Source organism: Chrysemys picta, chromosome 2 (genome assembly GCF_011386835.1).
Source record: "Chrysemys picta bellii isolate R12L10 chromosome 2, ASM1138683v2, whole genome shotgun sequence".
Lineage (NCBI taxonomy): Eukaryota > Metazoa > Chordata > Testudines > Emydidae > Chrysemys > Chrysemys picta.
In genome coordinates, this window is record NC_088792.1 from 64113865 (window position 1) to 64134352 (window position 20488).

The 20488-nt window shown below is 44.8% G+C and overlaps 1 protein-coding gene across 17 annotated transcripts in view; it reads left to right on the plus strand.

The window, feature by feature from the left end:
- The window catches only part of STK31 (serine/threonine kinase 31), a 97470-nt gene that overhangs the window by 25601 nt on the left and 51381 nt on the right, over window positions 1–20488 (plus strand). For all 17 annotated transcript variants that reach the window (XM_024106776.3, XM_065583367.1, XM_042861450.2 and 14 more), the window contains 2 exons: window positions 9942–10064; window positions 17309–17488. In XM_024106776.3, the coding sequence (XP_023962544.2) occupies window positions 9942–10064; window positions 17309–17488 (303 nt within the window). The remainder of the gene's footprint in view (window positions 1–9941; window positions 10065–17308; window positions 17489–20488) is intronic.

Genomic DNA, 20488 nt, shown 5'->3' on the forward strand with positions numbered 1-20488 from the left:
AGGGGTGATCGGAAGAAATTAATTGGCAGCAGGTTTAGTACAAACAAGAAGAGGTACTTTTTCACACAATGCACAGCTAACCTTTGGAACTTGTTACCAGGTGATGTTATGAAAGCCAAAAAGTATAACTGGGTTCAAAAATGAACTGGATAAGTTTATGGAAGAAAGGTCCATCAATGGCTGTGAGCCAAGTCAGGGATGCCATCCAATGCTCAGGGCGACCCTAAACCTCTGACTATCAGAAGCCAAGAGAAGAAGACAAGAGTGGATCACTCTGATTGTCTGTTTCTGTACACTTCCCCCTGAAGCCACTGTTGGAGACAGGATACTGGGCAAGATTGACCATGGTCTAACCCAATGTGGAAGCTCTTGTGTTCTTCGATTGGTCGGCACTAGTCCAGAGTACCATCTGATGCTTTTTTTAACCTGGTTTTATCCTCAATTTAGTTGCACCTTTTGCTCTGCAGTTTTGATGTTTTGAGGAATTATTTTGTGTTTTGTTAGAATTGTCTGTTTTACATTGCAAGTTCTTCAGGGTAAGGAGTGTTTATCTGTTTGTAAATGTACCTGACATTTTGCATTATTATGTAAGTGTTCTTAAGAATGAGCTCATTTGTTTTGAGGGGCAAAACGATATAAAGCCTATACAATATTTCATATCCAGTTGGATATCAGTGATGCTTGTAATGATTAGGGACAGCAGTGCTCCCTGGGGTTAAAGCTTGTAAATAGAAGGCCAGAAGAGACCATTATGATCACCTAGTCTGACCTGTATAACATGAGCCATAGAAAGACATGCTATCATGATTTAAAGACTTCAGGTGATGGAGAATGTACCCCATTCCTATGTAAGTTGTTCCCCAGTGGTAACCATCGTTAATTTTTTTGTCTGGTTTTTGTCTACCTTCAGCTTCCAGCCATTGAGCTCTTTAGTTTCTTACCGTAATATAGGTTTTCCAGATTTTGTTCTTCATGGAGCTATTTTCTGAACTCTTTCTATTTTGTCAATAGCTTTTTTTAAAATATGGGCTCCAGAACTTGCACATTGTATTGCAGTAATGGCCTCATTAATGCTGTATGAAGTGGCAATACCACCTCTCTACTTTGAGTCCGTATTTCTCAACTTAAACATTGTCAAATACCTTATAGAAGTTTTCAGTATATTATGTAACAATTATTTTTATCAACCAAACTTTCAGTCTTTTCAAAAAGTGATATCAGGTTTGTTTGACGAGGCCTATTTTCCATGAAACCATGTTGATTGACATTAATTATGTTACCGACCTTTAATTCTTAATTGATTGTGTCCCATATCCACTTTTCCATGATTTTGCCCAGGATTGATGTCACACTATCCAACCTATAACTACGCATAGCATACCAGTTATCTTTTTAAAAATATTGGCTTCAGCACCTTTTGTACAGATTGGTAATGTGTTTTTACAGCAGATTTGGAAAGCTGTAATTTGGTTTTACATTCATATGTCTACTAGCCCAATGGAAAAGTCTTTTACACTTCTGCTGATGTGGCACTTGATGGAATTATTTTAATCCTAATTCTTAATTTTTTGACAAGTATGCAAGTTTATTACTTTGAGGGAATGCTACAAATGTACCCTTGAGTTACACACTGAATTTCCCCATTTAATACTCGTATTAAGGGTATTTAATACTCGTATTAAGGGGTGAGGAGCAAGGGCACTGCAGGGTAGGAGGTGGGAAGGAGTGGAGTGGAGGCAGGGCCTGTGGCAGAGCCAGAGGTTGAGCAGTGAGCACACCCCGGTACATTGGAAAGTTTACTCCTGTAGCTCCAGCCCTGGAGTCAGTGCCTATGCAAGGAGCCACATATTAACTTCTGAAGGGCCGCATGTGGCTCTGGAGCCACAGGTTGGCCACCCCTGGACTAGAAGAGCACAGTTGTCCCTTCTGGCCTTGGAATCTACGAATCTTCCTGTTTGTGAAGATCTAACTGAAAGGTCCTCTAAGATATCAATGTCCAAGGAGACTATGGTTCAAAAGTATAAATATTGAACAGAAGCAATTTAAAAAGAGGGAGATTGGTACCTTGATTGCTTCAAGGGGAATTTTTTTTACAAATTCTGAATATAGCAAGATCTGGTCAAAGCTCAATTCATGGTGCTGGGGAAAAATGCATCTAGCAGAGATCAACTAAATTCTTTCTGGTCTGAGAATATTTACAGGAGGGCTGGTTCTATGCCTTATAGCAAATGTGCTCTTGAAACATTTCAACAATCTTGATTTTCTAAGAAATAAGAAGTCATGATTAGATTAATCTCATGCACATGTCAAATGCTACTTGAGACCAGCATCTCTAATCAGGAAATTCAGAGTAACTCCTTGTGATCTAAACCATATCATGGATGCTATTACTTAGATTACCTTTTCCGCCCCTGCCTTCTGTTTCATTCTCCTTGGAGTGCTTGCTCATGTCCATTCCATGTTAGGTGTGTGCATGCTGTGTGCCCTGCGGAGCCACACACTCATACGCCGGTGTAAGGGATGTTGCTGGCCACGCACCCTCTCAATTTCTTTTTACCGCCCATGACAGTTGATGGAACAGCCAACCCTTCTTGCTTCGGTAAGGTTTTCTTCTCAGTGGTTTTCGGACTCTAATTCATTGTTCTTAGTTATCTTAGTTTAGTGTATATAGTTTTTATAATTAGTATTAATGTACATAGTTAATGAAAATAGATAGTTCTTGTTATTTGAGGGACTCCTTCGCACCAGGGGCCAGGCATATCCCAGTCTCAGGACTTCAAACCTTGTGCCTCCTGTGGCGAAGCTGTGCTAATGAGTGACCCACACTCCAGCTGCTTTAAGTGCTTTGGGGAAACTCACATGAAGGACAAGTGCCAGAACTGCCGTGACTTCAGACCTCGCGCTAAAAAAGACAGACACATTAGGCTGAAGACTATCCTCAAGGGAGCCACTCTCAGAGTTGAGCTGCTCCGATTCAGTGCTGAGCACTTTGGCGTTGGTGCGAAGTGCTCCTTGGCACTGAGCTCTTCCTGGCACTGTTCACTTGGGTACCAAGGAAGAAGCACAAAAAGCAGCACACTGATAGGGCACTTGTCAGTGCAGAAGAAAGAGAAGCAGGAGAAAGGCAGCACAGTGAGACCTGTGCTGGGCCACTCTTCCACTCCTGGGCCATGATGGCACTGTCAACTCTGCCTAGAGCGTTGAGTCCGATGTGGGACCCTCTGCAGATACCTGAAAGCCACCGTGGCATCAGTGGTGTGATTGTTCCATTGATGCTGGAGGCTTTCCAAGTGGCGAGGGACCTACTTTCTCTTCCAGTCCCCCCAACTCCATTGGGACAGCCTCCAGCTCCAATGTCCGGAAGCAGGAAGGAACAAGGGGTGTTGGGTTCTTTCCTGGCACCCTCTAGAAGAAAGCGGACCTGATCCCAGTGTCCCGACCATCTCCAGTCTGCTGTCAGTGCACGGACCCCGGCACTGCATGGTGGCAGAATTGGTACCGCTCCGCCGTGGTCTAAGAGAGAGGACTATTCTGAATCCGAAGGGGAACCTTATGTGCAATCTAAGACTCAGCACCAGTACCCAGCCTATGCAGCACCAGACTTTGATACCGGTATGTCTCCCCCACCCCCCCACTGGTAGTGGCCTTACTGGAACGCCTGGGGGTTTCCAGTGGCACCAGGTGCTCCCTCCCATTGTTCCTACTCGGTGGCTTCTTAGAAGCGGACTACTGCTCCTTCTTGCTCAGCACCAGACCCCGACTCCAGTACTGATGTTCAGGAGATGGCTCAGGTGGACATTGTTGAGGCTGAGGAAGAAAAAGAGCTTCTCCTCCAGTGCAAGCCTCCTCATTTTCTCCAGATGAGGCTGTCAATGGGACCCAGTAGTCTGCTTCTGCAGGACGATTTCAGGGCCCATCAGGACCTTTTGAAGTGGGTAGCTGTGAACCTGGGTCTGGAAATTGAGGAGCGTAAAGAGACATCACATAGCCTTATTGATATCCTGGCTGCAGCAGTTCCCTCCAGGGTGGCCTTACCCATCAATGAGGCTGTGATGGGACTGGTCAAGGCTGTGTGGCAAATTCCTTCTTCTCTGCCCCCCCAACCTCAAAGAGGGCAGAGAAGAAATATTATATCCCAGCGAATGGATTTGAATATTTGTACTCACATCCCCTTCCAGCATGCCTGGTTGTGTTTGCAGCAAAAGGATAGGTAGGGCCAGTCAAGCACTACCACTAAACAAAAAGACACCAAGAAACTGGACCTTTTTGGAAGAAAGGTTTATTCGACAGGTAGCCTTCAACTATGTATCTCTAACCAGCAAGCTTTTCTAGGGAGATATAATTATAATCTGCGAGACTCCCTGGCTATATTTAAAGACTCCCTGCCTCAAGATTCAAGGCAGGAGTTCGCTGCCCTCTTGGAAGTTGGAAAGAATGTGGCCAGGACCTCTCTCCAGGCGGCTCTGGATGCAGCAGACTTGGCAGCCAGGACAATGGCCTCTGCTGTCACCATAAGGCCTTGTTCGTGACTCAAGTCCTCGGGGCTTCCTCACGAGGTCCAACAGCCCATCCAGGACCTCCCCTTCAAAGGCTCCTCCGTATTCTTGGAGCAGACAAGCACGACTTCAGGGCCTTAAGGGCCACCCTACGATCCTTAGGCTGTATGCTCCGTCAGGTTCCAGGAAGCACTTCAGGCCTCAACAGCCTCTTCGTTTCTTGGTGCCTACAAAAGGAAAGGGAGAGGTTAAAAGTGGCGCCAAACACTCCCGTCCACCTCAGCCTCCTAGCTAGTGTCTCAGAGGTACTTTGGTGGGCCCAAGCAGGCCTTTTGAAGATGCGCTTGTGGGCAATATACCAGTCAGCACTTCAGATCCCTTCCCCATCCCTCTTCAGGGACCCTTCTTATGAGCAACTCCTTGTCCAGGAGTTGCAATCCCTCCTAAAAATGGGAGCTGTGGAGGAGGTTCTGCAAGAGGAAAGAAGTTTTACTCCCAATATTTACTAATCCCAAAGGCCAAAGGGGGCCTCTGGCCTATTCTGGACCTGTGTCGCCTCAAGAAATATCTCAAGAAACTGAGGTTCCACATGGTCTCCCTGACTTCCATCATTCCCTCCCTGGATCTAGGAGAGTGGTATGCTGCCCTCGACTTACAGGATGCATGCTTTCACATTTCTCTCTTCTGTGGCCACAGAAAATTTCACGGGTTTGTTGTGGGTTAGCGCCACTATCAATTCACTGCTCTTCCCTTTGTCCTATCGGTGGCCTCCCAGGTCCTCACGAAGTGTAAGGCAGTGGTAGTAGCAGCTTTCCTCAGACGGCGAGGTGTCCAGGTCTGCTCGTACCTCGAGGCTCGATGACTGGCTGATCAAGGGCCGGTCACAGGCTCATGTTCAGAACAGCATCAGCACGGTCCAAGCCACCTTCTGAGCTCTGGGCCTGCTGATAAATTAACAAAAGTCAACTCTTGTTCCGGCTCAAAGAATAGAATTTATTGGGTGGTGCTCGACTTGACCCAAGTCAGGATTTTCCTGCCAGAGGCCTGATTCCGGAATATGATATCCAATGTAATAGTCCACCTAATTAAGACAGCTCAGTTAAGACAGGTTTGCCTCAAGCTACTGGGGCACATGGCGGCATGTACTTATGTGGTTCAATATGGAAGACTGTGCCTCAGGCCCCTGTAGATGTTGTTAGCATTAGTATATTCCCCAAGCAGACACCACTTGGACTCCGTGCTCACAGTTCTTCCCCTAGTCCTCGGCTCTCTGGAATAGTGGAAAGACCCATGATTGGTAATGATGGGGGGTGCCCTTTGTTACCCCTTGACTGTTGGTAGCTTTGATCTTGGACGCGTCAGACCTAGGTCGGGGAGCCTACCTCTACAACCTCAGGACTCAGGGCCTCTGGTCGCAAGAAGAACTCTGCCTGCACATAAACATCAGGGAGCTTGGGGCGGCACGCTTAGCTTGCCAAGTGTTCCTTCCCCAGATTTCAGGTGAGGCGGTACAAGTCCTCACAGACAGTACCATGGTCATGTTCTGTATCAACAAGCAGGGAGGGGCTTGGTCTTCAGCCCTGTGTCAAGAGGCCATCCGTCTATGGGACTTCTGCATGAAGCACTCCATTCATCTCAAGGTGTCACATCTCCTGGGAGCCCGGAATGTACTGGCGGATCACCTCAGCAGATCCTTTTCCTCTCGCCATGAGTGGTCCCTTCATCTGGAGGTCACCAGGTTCATCTTCCAAAGGTGGGGGCCTCCCCAGGTGGACCTGTTTTCTACCAGAGAGAACAGGAAATGCCATCAGTTTTGCTTAGTACATGGGGACAGCCCGGGTTTCCTCTCTGACGCTTTCCTGCTCCCATGGACAGGTCTTCTATTCTACGTCTTTCCTCCGATCTCTCTGGTCCACAAGGTCCTCCTAAAAGTCAAATGAGACAAGGCAAGAGTTACTCTGATAGCCCTGGTGTGGCCATGCCAGCACTGGTTCGACACACTCTTAGAGTGGAGCTGCTATTGGCAGGTCCATCTCCCATGCTGTCTGGACCTAATCTCATAAGACCGGGGCCGGTTGCTTCACCCGAACCTTGCCTTCCTGCACCTAATTGCATGGATGCTGCATGGCTGAACACAGAAGAATAGGCTTACTCGGAACAGGTTCGGCAGATATTTGTAGGTAGTAGAAAGCTGTACACCAGGGCTTCCCACCTGACCAATTAGAAACGCTTCCTGACATGGGCTTCTCAAAAGCTCTCTCTCCGTCTCGATCTTGCGTTCAGTCTGTCTTGGACTCCTTGCTCCACTTAAGATGCGAGGTTCAAGTCCTGCTGCTTATCAAAATGCACTTAGCAGCCATCTCAGCCTTCCAGTCACTGTTCTTCCATGAGGTGACAGTACGGTTTCTCAAGGGGCAGGAGAGGCTCTAATCTCAGATCTATGAGCTGATACTCCCCCATGGGACTTAAACCTGGTTCTGTTGAGACTCATGGGTCCTTCCTTCGAGCTGCTAGCATTGTGTCCCCTGCTGTTTCTCCCTTTGGAAAGTCGCCTTCTTGGTGGCGATCACCTCGGCCAGAAGGGTCTCTGAAATCAAGGCCCTGACATCAGAACCGCTTTACATGATATTCTTCAAGGACATGGTCCAACTGCGCCCCCACTTGGCCTGCCTGAGAAAGGTGGTGTCACAATTCCATAGCAACCAGACCATTTTCCTACCAGTCTTATTCCTAAAGTCTCACAAGAACTCTGAGGAACTCTGACTCACTGTACGTTAGGCGTGCCCTCACCTTTTATATTGAGAGGACTAAACCCTTCCGCAAATCAACACAACTCTTTGTCGCAATAGCGAAAAGGATGAGAGGGCTCCCTGTGATCTTGTCCTGAATAAGTACATGTATTCGGACCTGCTACAAGCAGATGAATGTCCCACCTCCATCCATCTTAAACACTCACAAGAGCCCAGGCTTCGTCACTAGCATTCCTCGCACAGGTCCCAATCCAGGACATCTTCAGGGCCACAACCTGGTCATCTGTGCATACCTTCGCATCTTACTACGCTATCACCCAACAGGCCCAGGATGATGTCAGTTTCGGGAGAGTGGTGTTGCTGTCAGCGTGTCCAAGAACTCTGAGCCCACCTTTTGGGGTACTGTTCTAACATGGAATGAATATGAGCAAGCACTTAAAGAAGAAAAAATGGTTACTAACCTTTTTTTAACTGATGTTCTTCAAGATGTGTTGCTCTTGTCCATACCACAACCAATCCTCCTCCTACTCTGTCGGAGTTAACGGCAAGAAGGAACTGAGAGGGTGGTGAGTGGCCGGCAGCACCTTTTATACTGGCGCATAAGCATGCGGCTCCAGAGGGCACTAGAGCTGGCATGACGGATACCACTGAGGGAAAACACTCTGGCAATGGTGCATGCGTCGCGCACACACCTAACATGGAACGGACATGAGCAACACATCTTGAAGAACAACAGTTATGGAAAGGTTAGTAACTGTTTTTTCTTCTCATTCTATGAGAAAGGTGGGTCAGAGAAAACTGAGGTAACTTTGTGGAAATGCAGTACTCTACGTTACACAGTCACAAGATAGTTTCTAAATATTCCTGTGTTGTAAATTTTTTGGAGCAAGGACTGACATAGAAAATGTGTGTACTACATCTAGTCAAATGGAACCCCTAATCCTTGAAAGGGATCTCTCAGTAATCCAAAAGAAAACTTGTAAATGTTAGATGTTCGCAATAGGAGTCAAATCCACCAGGCATGAACTCAGTCATACGGAAATCAACCACTATGTTTGTACTCTACTAGCTTGTATTGTAGGTATGCTTAGATATGATGGATACGGCATTTCTAACAATGAATATAAGAGGAATATCGATCACCTGGAATAGTGTCAAAAGCCTGTAATTTAATTTGTCACTCATTCCTATTCAAGTGTGATGCATTGTAACCTAACTAGTTAAACTCACCTTTTATAAATCAAAAGCAATTTTACTACATAAGGAATCTGAAGGAAAATATCTTGATATCTGTGATGGGTTTGGTCACAGAGACCCTCTTGGGACTGTCACCTGATGTGCTGAAATTACCTCTGAGCCCATTTTACCTGTCAGCTTGGGACTCCAGAACCCTGCCTTCTTGAGCCAGACACACTAGTCTGCTGCAGCACCGACCCAGGGTCTGGTCCACGCCTCCAAAGCTGCAGACTTAACTGAAGATAGGTATATCTCCCTATATTAACCTGCTGAGCTATCTCATAGAACTAGAAGGGACCCTGAAAGGTCATCAAGTCCAGACCCTTGCCTTCATTAGCAGGACCAAGTACTGATTTTGCCCCAGCTCCCTGAGTGGCCCCCTCAAGGATTGAGCTCACAACCCTGGGTTTAGCAGGCCAGTGTTCAAACCACTGAACTATCCCTCCTCCACGTCTCCAGCACCCAGAAACCCAGTTCCCAATGGGATCCAAACTCCAAATATATCCATTTTACTCTGTATAAAGCATATACAGGGTAAATTCATAAATTGTCTGACCTCTATAACAACGAGAGAGAGATGCACAGCTGTTTGCTCCCCCAGGCATTAATCACTTACTCTGGGTTTATTAATAAACAAAAGTGGTGTTAAGTATAAAAAGTAAGATTTAAGTGGTGTCAAGTAATACCAGATAGAACAAAGTAAGTCACCAAGCAAAATAAAGCAAAAACACGCAAGTCTAAGTCTAATACATTAAGAAACTGGTTACAGGTAATATCTCACCCTCAGAGATGTTCCAATAAGCTTCTTTCACAGACTAGACTCCTTCCTAGTCTGGGCCCAATCCTTTCCCCTGGTACAGTCCTTGTTAGTTCCAGCAGCCATCTCAGGTGGTAAGCAGGGGTTTTCTCATGACTGGCAGCGTATTTTGTCCTGCTCCACCCCCTTTTATAGCTTTGGCACAAGGCAGGAATCTTTTGTCTCTCTGGGTCCCCACCCCTCCTTCTAAATGGAAAAGTACCAGATTTAAGATGGATTTCATTATCCAGTGACATGTCACTGTAAGATTCCCTAGTCTCCATTCCCCATGGGCTGGCCCAGAGGTACACAGGAAGGCTTTCAAGTAACTAAGGCCATATACAACTGATTGTTTCTTGAGCATCCTTAATGGCCTCCACTTAATATGTTTACATCAGTGATACAATTTTATATCTTATTCTCCTAACTCCAGATATAGAAATAACACATGCAAACAAATAGGATGAACACACCTAGTAGATTACAAGCTTTCTAACGACACCATGCAAGGGGTATTTAGCGTAAAGCATATTCCAGTTCTGTCATATTCATAAGCATATTTCCATAAAGCATATGGAGTGCAATGTCACAATATCATTTTTTGTTATGTAGTGCTTGCAAGGAGTTTAGATATGATCTCTGTCTGCTGTTCCTTCTATATAGAATGAAAGTGATATCTTGATTCTCGAGAGAAATGAAGTGCAACAGAATTTGTACTCTGCAATGGAAGAATTCATTCTGGAAGTGGATGAGCTACCTCTCTCTGAACGTTCAACTATTTTGCAGGTTGGAAAGAAACTTATTACTATTATTATTAAACACTTCTAATCTGCTCTTCAGCTTTTTTGAAGGTCAGTGTGTTAGAATTGAAGGTTTCAACAGCAATAAATTGAGCTTAGTGTATTACATGACTAGGCAATGTAACTTTTTCCACACCTTTCTGCTAAGTTATCTCTGTAGTTTGATTTACTCAGTAAGCACAGCAACTTGCAATACGCTTTTTAAACATCCTAGTCATTTTTGTTCAGAATATGTAATTAGTCATATACTTTTACAGTGTAGACGCTGAGGTTCCCTGTAGTATGTTTTTCCCCCCACATGGAAAATGAGAAAGTAGTGGGAAATTACTTAAAACCATATACAGACACGTTTTAAAACAGGGGTCAGCAACCTGCGGCACGCATGCCAAAGGCAGCACAGGGGCTGATTTTTAGTGGCACGCTGCTGCCAGCCGGGGTCCCGGCCGTTGGCCCTGCTCAGCCTGCTACCGGCCTGGATTACAGAACCCCAGACCAGCAGCGGGATGAGCTGCTCAGCCTGCTGCTGGTCTGGGGTTCTGTAATCCAGGCCCCTTGCCAGCCAGGGTCCCGGCTGTTGGCCCTGTTCAGCCCGCTGCCGGTCTGGATGGACGGAACCTGGGCTGGCAGGGGCCGGCGGACGGAACCCCAGACCGGCAGCGGGCTGAGCGGCTCAGCCTGCTGCCAGTCTGGGGTTCCGTCTGCTGCCCAGGCTGCCGGTCTGGCATGCAAAACCTTAAATTAATGAAGACTTGGCACACCACTTCCCAAAGGATGCCGACCCTTGTTTTAAAATATTCAAAAACAGTTCAGCACTGAAAAATGGTGTCAAGCCTGTGTTCCTGTTTGTGGAGTCCTTTCATTTGAAGGCGAAAGAATGTGAAAACTAAGAATGGCCATAATCCAAAATTATTAAACACTTTTCATCTCTGTATTAAGCCCCAGCCTGTAACAGTTTACTGTTCTGATCCTTAAACCATTAGGAAAATGACCAGTTCCTGATTGATTGTAAGCAGTGTGTCCCTGTAACCCCCGGAACTCTTCGTTTGGTGTTGAAAAGGGGTTAGATGCTAGTTTAGGCAGAGCAAGCCAGTATTCAGCACATTCACAGAAAGCATGACTGAAACCAAGTTTTGCTGGGTCTAAGTCATGCTTTCTGTATCAATTTTGTCTGATCTCTGTTAGCAGCTCAAATGTTCTCAACGTGATTTGAAGTGGGGAAGAGTGGTTAGCAATGGGTTGTCTTTTCTGGGGAAGACAAACCCTAATGTGCATGCTGCTTTTCACATCACGTGTGAATGAATATCAGTCAATAAGGAATAAGTTGTGATAATCAAGCTCAGTTCTGCTGTAACACAAGATGGCTTTGAAATCTGGCCTGTGAAAGTGAGTGCTAGTATTGTACCATTAGCTCATGGCCACCTAGTGCACATCTGCAATATTTTTTTTTCTATTTTTTCCTTTTTTACTCTATTGTGATACACTCACTTGAAGATGTGAAAAATTTTACATTTGCAAATAAATACTTTTATAACCAAAATTTCAGTGTGTTTGAGGGATTTTTAATGGAGAAGCTTTATTGTAGTGAATAACAACAAGCAAATATACATTCTTCATTAAGCTGTACCACTCAGGATCATAGTAACGAGTCATCTGAGTACATGCAAAAAATGAGAACCCGAACTTCGGCCAACCTGTTCAAGTGTGGCATGGATCTGATCAACAGTGTGTCAGTAAAAATTAGCATTATTGAAAACACTTGAATTGGGAGTATTTTTAAATAGTGCATTCAGAAGTACAGATTTTAGATTATATCTAAAAATATTTGTTTTTCTGATTCTGCTGCTATGCTGCAGAACTTGGATGTTTTTGATTCACTAGAAAAAGAACTAATATAAATAGATTATATGGGTCTGGCATCATTGGAAAGAATGAAATGTCTGGACCTAATAGTTTCAAATAGAATAAAACTGATTTTTTTCCTAGCTGCATTACAAGATTGTGCTGCTTTAGCTCCACTAGGTGGTAGTCTTTAAACATTTTTTAGATGCTGTATCAGAATAGAATTGCAGCAAGATTTTTCAGATAGTTAATAGTGTCTTGAATGTTGAATGCATTCAGACCTTCTCCTATTAGTTGTGTTCAACAAAATAATTTTTTTCTTGTTCTTTAATATAATTCTGCTAACAGACTCAACTAGTATTTGAAAATGAAGGGTAAAAGACTAAAATAATACTTCCAAATGCTAACACTGCCTTGGTTATGGACTAGTCTATAATATAGTTGCTTGAGTTTTCAGTTACTGTGTTTACTCAGTAAGAACAATTATGAAGAAACAGGATTCAATTTACAGGATTTTAACAGGAAAGTTTTCCTTGATAGCCTGATTCCTCATACAGATTATTTCTTCTAACTAGTTTTTCAATGTGACTAGTTCTAGCTGCATTTATTACAGATTTGGGAATAATATTGGAATAAAACTATTACAGTTCAGAAGGTATGTTGTTACACAGACCTGTTTTCAGGTGCTAAGTAGCACTCTGAATTTTTTTTTTCTTCAGATGAACTGTTTGTTCTCAACCCAGAGATTACTTCTCCAATCTCTTCACCAATCCCCATGCACAAAATAAATTGTGGTAAATTCTTGTCCAACTGTTCTTGAGAAAGTGTAAAAGAGTTTTCATCAGGCAGAAATTTTTCAGATGACTTTAGTGTATTCCGATAATTCAAATGGCTGCTATAAACTTGTCATAGACCTACCCCTTAGTCAAGAAAAGCATATTTTGCATATTTGAAGATGTCTGGTTTAGAATGAAGTAGTAGAAAAACATCTACTATGCTTGCGTGAATCTTATTCACTACTATTACAGTGTTCGGGCACACACTTAAATAACTGAATAAATTCAGTGTCCCAAACTGTTGCAGTGTTGTGTGTTTTAATGTTGAGAAGTTCATTTGCGGTCCCTCCCACAACTCGAAATCTGCTATGCTGCACATTTACAGTGTAAGGGTCTAATTGTAACAATATATAATCCTATACAATGCTAGGTACATGTAATGAGGCTATTTTAGTTGTTGGAATAAGTATTTTCTGTCTCTTGTATATCTAAATTCTCAGCCATTCCGTTGCATTATTTTTTTTATATTACAGTATTATATGGTATCCTATCTTGTTGTACATTCAACAAAGATTTACATCTAGTACATTAACCTTGTAAGTTACGTTGTAGCAATGTTAGTATATATTATTGCTTCCAAAATCATTGGGGAAATGTACATGATCAACCAATCAGAATTGTGTGATAGATCTATACCTAAAAGAAGGTAAGGATCAAAAAAGGCTGTCATTCAGGGAAGGGTACCCAGCTAGTCTCCTTCCTCTTCAGTCTTTTTTTCACCTCCTGAATGTATAGGTGATGCTTCAGCCTTCTGAGCTATGAAGGAAAGTTAAGAGACAGCTATTTTATGAAAGATAGTTGGAGGGGAGAGTTTGTCTGCCTATAGCTAAATACAGGTCGGCGGCACTGGCTGAGACTCCCCCTAGGAATAATCTTCTTCCCATGTTGCTGCCTCTTTCCATTCACCAGTGGCATGGAACACTTCTGCTACATTTGGGTAAGGCCTCTAATGTTGCCATCCTGTGTGTGTGTGAAAGCTCAGACTTCTCCTCTGCCTGTCCTCAGTTATCACTGGTGCGACGGGAGAACTTTAGCTATAGGCTCTGTTCTATATAGCTTCCGGTGATCTAGGGCTCCTTTCCACCCCAATCTCATGTAGCAGCTCGTCCTAAGAGGGAGGCCTGGATCAGGTACGTACATGCCTCTACCCTGGTTTCTCTCCAGCCTGCTCTGTCAGCAGTGAGGGCAGTGGTACCAAACTTTTCTTGTCACACCCCCTTCTTAGCAGTAATGGAATCTGTCCGCATCCCTCCTCCATTACTGCACAGTTGGCTCAGTTGAACTGGGGCTGGGGGAGAAGCTGGGGCTAGAGGCGGAGCTGGCCTGGGTGTGGAGAGGGAATGAGGGCAGACCTGGGCTGGTAGTGGAGCAGGGGATGGTGTGGAGCTGTGTCTGGGGTCAGAGCTGGGGTGGAGGCAGAGCAGGGGGCGGAGTTGCAGCTGGGAGTGGAGCAGAGTGCTGGCTGAGGGCAGAGCTGGGCTGTGGGAGGTGTAGGGGCAGAGTGGAGCTGTGACTGGGGGCGGACCTGCGCTGGAGCGGGGCAGGGGGTGGAATGGAGCTGGGGGCAGAGTGGAGCTGTGGCTGGGGACAGCTGGGGTGCAGGCAGAGCAGGGGGTGGAATAGAGCTGCAGCTGGGGGCGGAGTGGAGCTGTGGCTGGGGACAGCTGGGGTGGAGGCAGAGCAGGGGGTGGAATGGAGCTGCAAGTGGGGGCGGAGCAGGGGTGGAGTGGAGCTGTGGCTGGGGCGGAGCTGGGCTGTGGGAGGTGCAGGAGTGGAGTGGAGCTGTGGCTGGGGGTGGAGCTGGGTTGGAGCAGAGCAGGGGGTGGAATGGAGCTGCCACTGGGGGTGGAGTGGAACTGGCTGGGGACAGCTGGGGTGGAGGCAGAGCAGGGGGTGGAATGGAACTGCAACTGGGGGAGGAGTGGAGCTGTGGCTGGGGGCGGAGCTGGGCTGGGGGAGGAACGGGGCGGAGTGTAGCTGGGCTGGAGCTGTGGCTGGGGGCGGAGTGGAGCTGTGGCTGGGGGCAGAGCTGGGCTAGAGTGGATCAGGGGGAGACTTAGAGTTGTGGCTGGGTTGGGCGCATTGACCTTGAAAGTTCCTCCATTCCCCCTAAGGGGACATGTCACACAGTTTGGCAACCACTGAGCTAGGGGAACCTCTTAGTGACTTCTGCCACTTGGAAATGTATAATGGCAAGCAGCTGCCTAAGTTCTCTGTTACAGCAGGAAACCTTATACAGGTTGCCCTTCCCTGTGGTTCCTGTTGTGCCATTGGGCCCTTTGTTGTGACAGCCTTGGGTTCTGCCAAGGGTACCCCACCCCTTTATTGAGCAGATGCAGAGCCAGCCTCTTCTGGCTCTGTATAGATCCATTCACTCAGTGCTTCAGCCCTCTTTCCTCAGTCCCAGTTTTAAGACTCCTATCTGTGCTCCCTCATTTTTCCCTTTCCCACCCTCCAGATGCTCCAGTCCCTCTTGTTCCCTGATTCTTGTGGAGACCTGTTGGCCTGCCTCTTTGAATCCTGGAAGAGGACAGCTTGCTGGAGCCGTGTTAGTGGGAGAGTTGGGGTGGCAGTGTGAAGTACTATACCTCTGATCAAGCAGAAGCTCTTATTGCTAGAATATTAGCGTCTTTGGGGGAAAACAGCAATCGCTAAGAGAGGTATTTTCAGGAGAAAAGCCTACACGGTTCCCCTCAGCATTCCCCTTTTGCAAGGTTGCCACTGTTGGTAAGTGTCTTACTTCTCCCCAAGTGGCCGATAAGTGATTTCTCTGAGGTTAAGGTCAAAGTAGTGGGTGTCACCTACTGCTCTGCCTACTTTCTCACCACACCAATGATGCTATTCATCCATAGAGAATCTGGGCCAGATTTGCAGTTACTCTCCTTGCTGTCCTGGTTTCCACCATTTAGCATTGATTGCTTGAGTGCTGCAGTCTGGTCTTGATCAGCTCTGTGACCCAGTCGCTGTCAGGGCCACAAAAGTGATCAAGTGGTCATTGGAAGACTCCAGACAAGTGACATAGTTCTTGTGTAATGTCATTTTTGGTAGTGCCCAGTTGGCTCTCAGCTCTCTTGGTGTCTCTAAGCTTGGCTGCAGGCAAGTTTAGCTCTGGGACTAGAAGGATGACCTACCTGCAAAGATGAAGCTTTCTGCCAAACTCTCTTTAAAGGAGCTGAACTCTTTTTGGAGAAAGTCTTGGTAATATAACCTGAGCATTCTGAGGCCAAAGAAAACTCAATGTCTCAGTTTCCAAAATACCTTGCATCAAGCAAGCCTTTCAGCCTCATTCTCTCAGGGTTACATTAAGTCCTTTTGATTCAGGGAACAATCTAGATAAGTAAAATCAGCAGTTCACCACCTTTAGAGCTCATGGTAGGAGCTCGCAAGCTGATGGGAAGGTGTTTAGCACAAAAAATACTGTCAGCCATTTAAATCCCTTTTTTTGTGGAGAACTTTATCTTTTGGTCACAGAAAATCAAATGCCATCATCAAAAAGGAATGCACAAATATTCCCCTGCATGGAATTTCTTATCCAGGTGCACAACTCTGGGTTCAGAAAATAGCTTTTTGCCAGGATGTGTCAGGAGAGAATTGACCTAGCATTTTCTTCAATTCATTTGGCAGACCTTTTTTCTTTAAAAGTGTGGGTTTGCTCCCTAAGCTTTGGCCTGAAAACCATCTCTCTTTCATGCTGACTTAGTTTTCCCGCCCTCAAGTTCCATATATGGAGGGAAACTCCACGCTTCAAGTATTTATGTTGTATTTAGATTGAACTAGAAGTTTCAGGATTGGAAAAGCCCTATTTATTAGGGTCTTGAAAATGCACAAGGGTAGGCGCTTCAGATACTGCAGTTTCTGTGTGGGATTGTTATCTCTTAGATTATGACCAAAAGAGCTCAGGAGAGATTTGACTAGAGACCTGTGTCTCCTGACATCAGTTTAGAATGTCAGAGCTGTTACGTTGTTGACACATCTCACGACCCACTTGTTTGCTGCATTTGGACTGCTGTGTAGGGAGCAATCTAAGGTGAGCTCCTTTTGTTCTTAGTACTATTGGTCACATCCACACCCAGTTCTTTGTCACAGGGAAGAAGAGATTTGAAAAGGGGAAAATTATTTTTTTGTAGTCTCTTCTCTCTCCCTCAACCCCCCACCTTCTGAATCCTGCTTTCCTCCCACCTGTCTTTTGTATGCTATTAGATATGTCTGGAAGTGCTTGACTGGAAAGGCAGGAGCCTGGTTATGTAGATGCCACCATGATTCACAGACTTTTTGCCATCTTACCTCTGGCAGGCGAGAGACATAGCATAGCCAGTTCTGAGAGGAAAGGAGGAGACTACGCATTTACCAGTAAATAATTGTCTAATTTGTGACTTGAATAGGATGTGGGTCTAGATTTTCAGAAGTGAAAAGTGCTGTAGTGAGTCAGCACAGACGCTTAATTCTTTCATTTGTGATCACACATTAAATGTCTTTTAACTGCCTATTTATAGGACATTTATCAAGTTTCTTTCTGTTTGCATACCTGCTATTTTTTTTTGCTTACCCTGTACAGGAACTGTCTGGTTCTCTGGAGGCAATATATGGTCAAGCTAGTGAAGCAGATGACTCTGAGGAGGCATTTCAGCAGTTTTTTGAGTGGAAGCAAACTAAACTGGAGGAATTCAGTCGTGTCAGAAGTGGTACAAATGCTTCCCTACAGATACTTGCAACATGGTTCAGTGGCATGATAAAGGTAGAACAGACTTTACTTCTATCCTGTAATGTACGTGAAAAAGACACAGTTCTGCATGCAGACAGTAATCTTGTGCAATAGATGTTAGTGCCTGATAGGCAGGCATTATGGGAGAGCTAAATACAAGTTTCCATAGTTGTACTTAATGAAGAGTGCGACTTGGTGCCAGTGTTTCAGTGCAAAGAGGACAGCGTTCAGTGAAGACCCAGATTACTCTCTTACCTCAGTACCTAATACATATTGGAGTCAGCTGGTACAAAATATAAATGCATGCTCTTGGGTTTAAGGACATGTTTCGTGGTTCAGTTAAGTGTTTTCCTGGTCTGACCTAATATAAGCATATCATGGGGAGAGAAAACTGCTCAGTGCATTAAAATAATCTGTTCAGACTTTTCCAATGATTAAACAAAAACATCCTCATTGCTCCTTTCATACTACTTTTGAACTAAAGACTTGAGGGTAAATTAAAGGAATCTAATCAAACATTGATGCTGAAATAGTCTGAGGAGAGAGAAAGAAAAACAAGAATTGCCAAATGAATGAACAGGCTGTTTCTGATTTTAAAATGCTCTAGGTACAGATTACCTTTTCCTTGCCTTGAAGTGTTATGTGGAGGAATTAATGCAGATTGCAAGGTTGTCTAGTATTATATTTTTACTTAGTATTGTTCCTAAGCTGATGTGCTGTTGTAATGCTGTCTTATAGCATACAACAGTGCTTAGTCTGTATCCAGCAGTTTCCCCACAGTACATTGGGTAGGGTTGAGTTACCTCGCCTTCCTTCTCCACCGCCCCCAAGAAATTGGAGAATCCTCTTCAGAACTTTGCCAGATCAGAATACTGACCCTTGCACCACTGATACAAGATGATGTGCTTTAAGTGCATACCAGAAATAGAGGGCTATTTTGTTTTACTGGCAGTCACTTTTATTTTCCTTGTTAAATTGTGGAAGTGGGTGCCATAGAGGTTTAGAAAATGCTCCTGAATGGTGCTGTTGCAGCATTTTCTTTTAAGCTCTATGGGAACTAGTCAATAATATTGTGGAGCAGCCTTTTGGATATGTCTACACAGCCATTAAACGCCCATGGCTGGCCCGGCTCGCAGGACTCAGTCTGCTGGGCTGTAAAATTGCTGTGTAGACGTTCAGGCTCAAACTGGAACCTGAGTTCTGGACCCCATGAGAGGGAAGGATCCCAGAGCCTGGGCTCCAGCTTGAGTTGGAACATGTACATCACAATTATACGGCCCCGCCACCTGAGCCCTGTGAGCCTGCTGACTCGGGTCAGCTGTGAGTGTGTAATTGCTGTGTAGACTGTGTCAAATTGCCGGTACCACTATGATGGGTCCCGCGCTTTCTCTTTTTGTGAGGGTGTTCAGGGCGCCATTTCTCACCCCTGATCTGGGGTACTAACCGTCCCACTAGTATCCCAGAGAAGGGGAGTGGAGAGGGAGGGACCCGGGCCCGCCCTCTACTCCGGGTCCCAGCCCAGAGGCCCTAGGGATAGCGGTAGATATACTCTGTTAGTCTGGAAGTGGCTACCTGAAGACAACTGCTTCTTAGGAACAGTTGGACAATGTTTTGGGGCCAGGGAGAGGTAAGACTAAGACAATAAAAATGACCTGAACTTCCAGGGATGATTTAAAAGTGAAAAATGCAGTCTACTTGGATGAGGAAGGATATTATTATCTGGGTTAGCCATTTATTAACAGTAAATAGTTTCAGCCACTTAGGCCTACTCCACACACCAATATTTTACTATGCCTAAGTACTGCTGTGAACAGTTGGGTTACCTGACATGATGAATGCTTTTTGGTAGTCAGTATAGACTGGAGTGGGCTGCGTTCAGCATGATGTCAGTTAACATAATTATTCACAACTGTGTTGAGTTGCAGTTCAAGTGTACCAGACCTTAGAAACACAGTTACAGTTAAAGCAGTTTTAGTTGCATGACTGATCTTATGGATAATCCAAAATAGCAGTATTACCCAGGGGTACTTTGTGTGTGTGCTGGTATGATTGCACAAGCTGATGCATTCATTCAAATCTAAACTTTGAAAATAGTCCAGGGAGTTGGGGAAGTTCCAGATTTATGCAGCTGTGGTTTTGGATGGGTGGGGATGGGGGAGGGAGCTTTCGGCCCCTAGACCTTTCATCAGCTTCAGTTGTGATTCTAAGATTACTCCATTGCAATTGGCTGGATATTACAGTTCCTGTGTTTGTGAGAAAAGGGTGACCAGACTGGACAGAGAAACTATTTTAAACTCACTATTTTAGGTTTTTTCTTTATTCTTTTTTTTTAAAGTTCCTTTAAATGTTTACTACTTTCACTGCAAATCCATTCTTAACATGAATCCGTGTCTGTTTCCATGAAACTTACAATGGAAACGGCAGTCCACAGCAGAGACGTGGCTATCATTTTCAGTGGTTGGGTGGTCATTTTCAAATGTACTACTCCAGACTTTTTGAGCCAATGTGGTGTTCAGGCCTGTATTATTACATGCCTACTATAATTTTAGCTTTTTATTTTGTGAACTTTTTAAAATTAAAGCAATAACACATTTTCAAGATCTGCAGTTCTACTGAATATACACGCTTATTAAATGGTTGATTGAATTAATCTGAATAGGGCAAGTATGTAGTATAGCTCCATATCTCTTGTGTATATGCTGTGTATTAATTACAGGGATCAGATTCCCATATTAGTGTGGTTGCCGTGATTAATTTAATACTCCGACATGCACAATGAGAGAGAAAGCTATTTATCTAAAACATTTGGCATTGCAATTAACATTTGGTGTAGCCACAGGCTAATCTTGCTCCATTGATTTATTCTCTGCTCTGTGGCATCCTAAACTTCATGAACAGGGGAAAGTTAAATTGTTTTCTTTGCAGGAAAAGCCTGTGCTTCATGTTGGCCACATCTATGAGCTAATATAACACAACAAACCAATCACTTGTATGCTCCTTTACTGTGATCTCTGAAACAGCCTTCAGTGTAGG